At 52.5% G+C, this 8572-nt stretch overlaps 1 protein-coding gene across 1 annotated transcript in view; it reads left to right on the top strand.

Moving 5' to 3' along the window:
• Nucleotides 1–233: 233 nt before the first annotated feature.
• SLC6A20 (solute carrier family 6 (proline IMINO transporter), member 20) overlaps nt 234–8572 on the top strand; it is a 23389-nt gene continuing 15050 nt past the window's right edge. The window contains exons 1-3 of the mRNA XM_008579207.1: nt 234–368; nt 2136–2227; nt 6254–6481. Of these exons, the coding sequence (XP_008577429.1) occupies nt 254–368; nt 2136–2227; nt 6254–6481 (435 nt within the window). The 5' untranslated portion in view covers nt 234–253. The remainder of the gene's footprint in view (nt 369–2135; nt 2228–6253; nt 6482–8572) is intronic.

The raw sequence follows: 8572 nt of genomic DNA, 5'->3' as shown, positions 1-8572 counted from the left end.
GGATGGATGGATGGATGGATGGATGGATGGATGGATGGATGGATGGATGGATGGATGGTAGACAAATGGATGAGAGGAGTGACAGGTGGGTGCATGGAAAGGTGAGAGATGTGCAGGCAGGAGATGGAGGCTAAGTGGGAAGACAGGAGGAGTGATGGATGGTCGTTTGCACAGAGGTTGGGTGGGCCATTGATGATGGCCCTGCTCTCAGCTCTGGACACCCACAGGTAGTTTCCTGGTCCCCTACCTCATCATGCTGTTCGTGGAGGGAATGCCGCTCCTGTACCTGGAACTGGCAGTGGGGCAGCGTATGCGGCAGGGCAGCATCGGCGCCTGGAGGACTGTCAGCCCCTACCTCAGTGGTGTCGGTACGTGGGGCCCTCTCCAGGTCTGTCCTGCCCACAGACCCTGTACTGATCCTGGGCAGCATAGGGGTCAGGGTGGGAACCATCAACAAAGCTGCTGGGTCTCGGGGCAAGCATAAGGCCCAAGAGAGAGCCCTTGACTGGGGTGGATGGATGGCCCAGGACGGGGAGCCATAGATCATGGTTGGGAGGGGCTGGGTTTCTTACCCGCAGGCAGTGAGATCTGGAGGCTGCACACCCTGGGGATGGATACCGCATTGCTTCTCTCCTGGGCCTCAGCGTGGTCATGTGAGCGAGGGAAATAGCTGCCTGATGTGGGAGCTGTACTCAAAGTCCTAGATAACAGCCCTTCTGGGAACTCACGTAACTGCTCCCTGCTCATTCACGGCTCTCTTTTGGTAAGCATCTGCTGTGTGGGGGCTGCTAGCCTATGCGCCATATGTGCTTGAGCTCATTTCATCTTCGCCGCACCACTGAGAGGCGGCAGGTGCCATGAATCCCTCCAGTGTGCGGAAGCGGAGGCTCATGTGGACAGCAGAGGGCGCTGCTTCATATCGTGCCTCTGCTGTGTTACCTCGAGCTGGGGTCCCGGAGCACCTCCTGGACGTTGCTCACCTGCCCTGTACAACCCTCCCAAGAACACTGACCAGCAGTGGCTGTGGCCTGTTCTGCTCACCCCTCCCGCCCCTGAAAGGAAGGCAGGCAGGAAAGCAGAGCAAGGAGGGTGTAAGCTTGAACATGACCTAGTCTCACATGCAGAAGAAATGGGTCCCAGGGCCTCACAAATCATCTCCAAACCCAAACTGCCTCCTCATCTTGAACAGCTATTAATTGGTTAATTGTTAACAGGGAAGTATGTGGTTTTTACAATCTGCCTGAGTAAGCAATCGCAGAGGGCTTCTCAGAGGCAGCATTTGCTGTGTAACAAGAAAGATACCAGATGTTCGTGCCAACCAGGGGGTGCTGGTAAATGTTTACCCCAATCTCTCAGAGTGGGGTGGGGTAGGGGAAGCCCTGGGTTGTAGCATTTGCTAACACCTGTGCTCTAAATACCCCACACTATGGTTAATTTCAAGCTACTAACAGGACGTCTCAGCATGTGGGACTGGGAAGAGGTGGACTCTTGAGGGCAGTGTGGGCCGGCTCCAGAGCACCACTGGCGGCCAGCCCTCTCTGCTCCCAGGCCTGCCCTGGACCCCTCACCCACCTGCCCAGATCAGGGGCAGCCCCATGCCCTCTACTCCCCACACCTCTGCTCACACCCCTGCTCCCTGTCACCACAGGTCAGGGAGTGGACCAGGTGACTCAACCTCACTCCTGTCATATCCGGCACAAGGTTGGAGTGAGGCAGAGACCAAGTGCTTGCCATGTGGGGTTGGAATCCTAGTTCTGACACTTACCGGCTGGGCAGTCTTGGACAAGCCCCATGGCTCTATTTTCTCCTCTGTGAAATGGGGATAATACTCTTGTGAGGACGAAAGGCACAGAAAGTTTTTAGCACAGTACCTGGCACTTAGATCTCAGAAAAATGTCATCAGCCTCATGTCCCAGAAGATGAGGAGAGAGGTGGGGGGAAAGAAACAACCCTTAGGAAGAGCTCAAGGTGCCTGGTCACATTTAACACTCACAAAAGCCCAGTGAAGGGAGGTTTTGCTGTCCCTGGGCAGTCCCTGCAGGCATGTCCTGGGCCGCACTGGATGGGGCCACCGCTGCCTGGTCCAGGTGCAGTGGGGAGGGGCCGTCCTCAGCACTGCCCTCTGTCCCTCGCAGGCGTGGCCAGCATGGTGGTCTCCTTCTTCCTCACCGTGTACTACAACGTCATCAACACCTGGGCCTTCTGGTACCTCTTTCAGTCCTTCCAGGTGAGCTGGAGCCTGCGCCAGAGTAGGAGCAGGAGAAAGGGAGAGGAAGGCAGGGCCACCCACCTGGGGGAAAGGGTGACAATTTCAGGGGGAGCCAGCAAGTGGTGCAAAGGGCTGGAGGGAAGCAGCATGCCCCAGACTGAGCAGAGGACTTCTGAATCTGGGATCCACAGACCCTTACACTGTAAGCCAGGTTGTGCAGGCGTATTGAGGGTCTGTGTGCACGCGCGTGTGTGAGCATGTTTCTGGCAAGCAGGTCCACGGTGTTCATTGGGTTCTCTCAAAGGATATGACCCCCAAAACATTAAGTACCACTGCATAGCGGGCCCAGGAGAAAATCTGTAGAGAGGACTGATGGGAAAGATTCCACCAACGCTGCAAGACAGCAAAGGCCTTTCCTCCGCCGCCCCCATCTCCTCCCCTTCCTGCCATGGTCACTTGTCCTTCCAGGTTTCTGACTTCAAGCTTAGCCTTTTCTTTTTCCTGTAGACCCCAAAGTTGTTGTAGAAGGACTGTTGTCACTCTGTAACACAGTAAGGTTATTGTTAAAGAGAAACATTTGAAACAGTATTTTTCTGATTATAACTATAGTTGACATTCATTGTAGAAAATGTGGAAGGGGCTGGAATTTGCAGGGAAGAGAGAGCCCCATCTCACACCAAGAGCTGGCTTTTGTGTCCATGGCGAAGGGAACTGTCCTCTCCACTAACCATGTTCATTTCTTTTCGTCAGCCCCTGTCCTTTTGCTCTCAGGGACCCCACTCCCCACTGTACCCATTTGCCTTCCAGGAGCCACCATCTTGGCCTCTTCCCAGACAGGAAAAGAGGAGGAGGAGATGGGATAATGAGGCCAATGCCCTACCCTTTGCCACCAAGCCAGGCCTGCATGGGACACACCTGTCCCCGAGGTCCTAAAGCGAGGCAGGCCTGGCCATAGACTGACTGACCCCAATTTGTGGGCCTCTGGAGTACCTGGGCATAACCTCGAATCTTTGTGGCCCTAAAGAACACTTGGTGAATGACTCCAATAATGTTGACTTGGCATCGACACTAGCAATGTGCTACATCCATACCCCACTCTGGCTTCCCAACAAGCCCCATCCAGGTTGCCCTCTTGCACACATCCCTGACAGGAAGGACTCTGTGCCCTGAACTTAGATGCAGCCCTTCATCCTCTCCCTTGCTCAACCTAGAGTTCCATGAAGACTGGCTATAACTCTGCCTCTCCCCAGTCTTCTGGGTGGAAACTGGACAGCTCCTCTAAAGCCTGGGGACTGTTTCCCCTCTTCTGTGCAGGCCTGCCATGTATGGTTAGGCAGGTTGTGCACTGCACAATGGCAGCCCCCAACTAAAGGTTTGCTAGGCATTATAGGTTTGTCTACTTATTAAGACAAGTTTCCAAAGGTAGAACCAACAAGTCTTGTTCTAACAAAATCATAATAATTTGACCGTCTTCCAAAGGTAAAATAAAGTATCTCAAGAAAGGTGCACCTTTTTCTAATCCTCAGAAGTGTGGAGGCGAGTGGTTACTGAAAATTACTCGAATGTTCATTCATCCTGTCCTGTACAGGTCCGTGGACTTCTCTCTCAATCCCTCTGCTTTGGAGCCCTCCTCCGTGGCCACACAATAATGATGATAATAGCAACAGCAGACATTCGCTTATACTTGCTCTGGACCAGGCATAGTCCCAGCACTTTAGAAGGATTCACTCATGTAATTATCACAGCCATTCCATGAGGCTGTGTGTACTGAGTACCTGAGGTAGAGGGGAGTCAGGTAGCTTGTAGCTGGTAGGATTGGACACCGGCTCCTGGCTTCAGAGTCTGTGCTCCTGTTCATCCTACTCCAGGTCTGGTTTTTCAGCCTCCAGTTGGGGCCCTTCCCAGCAAGAGCACCTGAGCTGTTACAAATGCAGATGCAGAGATCCCTGTCCTCACCTGCTGATTCAGAGCAGGGTGAGGGAGGATGGACTGGGAATTTGTTCCTTTAGAAGCTCTTATAGACTCTAAAGCTCCTTTGTCCTGCCTGCACACTGCGGGGAGCTTTAAAACATCTGATGCCCAGCCCCCACCCCAAACATGTGAAATCACAGTCACTAGGGATGCGGCCTGGGCATCCCCTACCCTCACCACAATGAAAGTCTTGTAGCCAAGGTTGGGAGCCGGGCTGGGCTGGGCTGGCACCAGCAGATAGCCCAGTGAATGGACCCAGGTTAGTCTCACATGGGCTGTGCAAGTGGCCCAAGGGGATGTCAGCTGAGGCGCTTGACTAGGCTCCAGGTCCACAAGGGCCCCTCTCACCAGACTGGAACTTAGTGCTGGCCATCACTGGGCACATCAGTTCCCTCCGTGTGGCCTCACCATTGAGGAGTCTAACTCAAATATCTGCACATGTCAGCTGCTTTCCAGGAGGGTGAAAAGGGCAGCTACAAGGGCTCTGGAGGCCTAGGCCGGAAGACACACAGCACCTCCTTGCTGCATTCTTCTGGTCACAGCAAGTTGCAGGCCAGTCCGGCTTCACAGGGCGGGGCAGGAAGCGCCACCTCCGGATGGGAGAAACTGCATGTCACATGGTGGGGGGGGAGGATCGTTCGTGGCCATCTTTGGAAATATCCGGGTCAAAGCTAGAAACCAGCTCCCTCATTCCAGCAAGCGAGGGTGGCTCTGGAGCCAGGGTCCCGTGCACGGGTCCCACACACTGTCCAGGCATGTAGACCTGGGCTCCAGCTACTCACTGGTAGAGTAGCCATGACATCAAGTAATGCCACTGGGCCTCGGTTCTGTTTCCTGTGAAATATTGGAAGCTCCAGCTGCCTGCCTAATGGGGGAAGGGGTCAGACTTGTTTTTGTTAGTGGGGTCTTTTTGTCTAATGAAATCTGAGCACATAGAATCCAGATACATGCAGAACTGACCAACATGGGGCTGGTCTTGGCAGAGTAGTGTTGGCACATCCTACCCCTAAGTCGAAATTAATTTTTCCTCCCCTTCTTCCCAGCTCAGTATCTCTGTTTAGCACTTGGCCCTGGTCATGGTCCTTGTACATGCACCATTTAGGCTCCTTTGTTCATAAGTGGCAGAGAACCCAGTTGAAACTAATTTAAACAGAAGAGGGTCTTACTGGCTCTACCTACAAAGACCTGGAGTCTAACTGCTGCAGGTATAGCTTTACTCAAGCTTAAAGGAAGTCACCAGTACCACGTTCTCTTTGGCTCAGAAGGGCGAGGTTGTGGGGGCCTGAGCTTCTGAACCCAGGATCCATTGCTGGAAATGTGTCTCCACCACCAGTTAGTGAGGGCAGAACCTGAGTCCTGTTCATCGCAGGACTTGCTAGGGACTTGTGGAAATTAACAAAGCCCACCCAAATGAGATCAAGCAGAGGCTATTTATTCAGAGCTTGATGTAGCAAAGGAGTCAGCAACATCACTTGAGTTTGGCAGAGATTCCAAGGCAGGCAGGGGAGTGGGAAAGAGAGAGAAGGCTTCAGGTGAGCCCTGCTGGGAGAGTGTCAGCATGGGGAAGCTGTGGGCAGGCTAAGCAGAAGCGTGACATCCTATGTGATTGGTTAGGGGAGCATATTTAACTTTCTTTGGTTGGTCCTGAGTTTGCAAAATATAGTGAATCTATCAGTCATTGACCAAGACCTGACCATTCTGGGCCAGTGCTGCAGAGGCTGTGGTTTGAGCTCCTGGGCTGGTTGCTGTAGGGGTTGTGGGTCAGAGTTCGATTGTCATAGCCGGTCTGGCCATTGTCCATTTGACGTTCAGTCTCTTAGAACCACAACAGAGTTCAGTAGTCCTTGAGGAACACACATAGAATTGCACTGAGATGACAGCCCCTACTCTGACCCCCACCATGTCTCCCCTGTGCCCCTGTGCTCCTCTCCAATTCCCTGTTTGCCCTCAGGAGCTCCATGGCCTGCCCTCTCGGGACCAGTCCCCTTCTCTCCTATCAGGGCCACCTTCCACCACCTCCACCTTTGGTCTCAGCCTTTACCTCTCTGTGTAATGCTGGTTCCGACCCCATAGGATCCACTGCCATGGTCCGTCTGCCCCCTGAACGGGAACCACACAGGCTACGACGAGGAGTGTGAGAAGGCTTCCTCGACGCAGTACTTCTGGTACAGGAAGACCCTCAACATCTCGCCATCCATCCAGGACAACGGGGGTGTGCAGTGGGAGCTGGCACTGTGCCTCATCCTGGCCTGGCTCGTGGTGTATCTGTGCATCCTGCGGGGCACTGAGTCTACTGGCAAGGTGGGACAGCAGGGCACAAAGGGCCCGGTGCTGGCGGGCAGGCGGGCGGCCAGGGGAGCTCTGTGCGTTTGCCTCACCTGCCACGTGTCTCGAGCATGCCCTGCCTCATACACAGTCACTCCTCATAGCAGCTTCACCGTGGGTTGGGCACCCATGTTGTCTCATTCTTGCGACAGCACTTCACAGTAGATTTCATGATCCCTGAAGCTTAGAGAGGTCAAGTGACCTGCCCAATGGCACAGCTAGTGAGGGCACAGTCAGGACAGAGCCCAGCTTTACCCAAGGACTTCCCAGAGTCTCGGTTTGGTGAGCCATCTCCTGTTTGTTCTCTCCATACCCCTTGTGATTTAACCAGTTCCAGCTTTTCCCTGCTGAAAATCCTAAGAGCCCACCTGTCCTCACCCTCTTGACTCCCTGAGTCGCCTCCTCCAGCCCCACCATGTTTACCTTGAGGCATTGGACCAGGACTACCCATGGAATCCAGGTACCGCGTGACAACCCCAGTATCATGCCTGGCAGGACATTTTATTTTGGTTTCCAAGCCCCTGTGATGGCCAGCATCTTAGCCTTTAAAGAACCCTGTCTGCTGGCTGAGCTGAGGGACTCAGGTGCTCTTTCCTTGGGAGAGCTTGTACCTGCTGCAAGCCACTCTGTCCCATTGTACAGCTTGGCTGATGCTCTCACGCTCATAAAAAATGCTTCTGTAATTTATCTTTGCCAGATTATTATGAGTGTGACTCAAAAGGTCTGAGGGCAACATCTGCAGACTTGGAGATTTAACGGCATCATCCCTTTTCCGGATCACTTCTAAATGTGTTAAATGATGCATGTCATGCCATGAAAACTTATTTATTCTTACCCTCTATTTCCTCTACTTAAGCCACACCCCTCCCCTTGATAGAAGTGTCCCAAAAGCTCTGTTTTTAGGAGATTAATTTTTTTTGATTAATCTTATTAGAGACTATGTACTATTTCCTGGCCTCCTGTATTGGAATCTCCTTTTCTTCCTTCCAGAATTTTTGTAGATTGGTCAGAAATGGTTTCCATGGTTTCTCCCAGTACGTTAGGCTGGATCACGTGTCCAGCAATTCTGCCACTTGATAGGAGAGAAGTGAACCATGTTGGTTGGGACTCCAGAGAGCTTCCAGGATGTTTGCTCACCTGGGGGGATGGAGGAAAATTCCAGGGGCATGCCCTAAGTGTCCTCTAACTGTTATGGACATTGGTTCCCCCTCTTCCCATTGTCCCTTGAGTTCCTTCAGATCACTGGCCAGTTGCCCTGTCTTTCCACTTATCCATCTCCACCTTGTGTAAGATCCTGGGTGGATTTATGACTCTTCTCAAGTTACAACAACCTCAGCTAAGAAGCAGTGATAAGAAACACATCCCACATTCTGCCTGCCATCCCCAGGATGAGAGGGCACAGAGTGACACCCTGGTGGCCTTGGAAATTTACAGGAAAATGGTGCCATGCCTCAGTGGGAATGGAGAGCCAAATGCAATTCAAACCCATCTGGACATGGGTCACTAGCTGTATTTCTCACAGGAGGACTCAAACTTTGCAGTAAACACAAAAAACAATTTGCAACATATTTATTTGCTTTCCAAATGAGGCTCTGGCATGTAGGTATTGACTTCCCCCCCAAAAAAATCCAGTCCTGGGTGGGCATGCATGCACTTGAAGTCTCCACTTTGTAAAAGGCTTTGTAAAAGTTACAGTTACCCAGAGTATGAGAGGCTACTGCCAAAGCTACCATGAAAACTGAAGATAAAACATTAAATTATGGGGCCGGCCCGGTGGCGCACTGAAGAGTGCGCCGCTTGGGAGCGCGGCGGCGCTTCCGCCGAGGGTTCGGATCCCATGTGGAGACCGGTTCCCGCTCACTGGCTGAGCGCAGTGCGGGCACAACACCAAGGGTTGCGATCCCGTTTCCGGTCCCCGGTACGGGCGCGACACTGAGGGTTGCGATCCCGTTACCGGTCAGTAAAAAAGACAAAAAGGGAAAAAAAAAAAACATTAAATCATGATTTCATGTCAATAGAAGATTTGGTTGACAAAAAATTCCATTTATGTGTTATTGTAAAGCTCTT

Source organism: Galeopterus variegatus, unplaced genomic scaffold, assembly GCF_000696425.1.
Source record: "Galeopterus variegatus unplaced genomic scaffold, G_variegatus-3.0.2 Scaffold1832, whole genome shotgun sequence".
Lineage (NCBI taxonomy): Eukaryota > Metazoa > Chordata > Mammalia > Dermoptera > Cynocephalidae > Galeopterus > Galeopterus variegatus.
The sequence above is the reverse complement of the archived record's forward strand: the minus strand, read 5'-3'. Positions and strand labels throughout refer to the sequence as shown.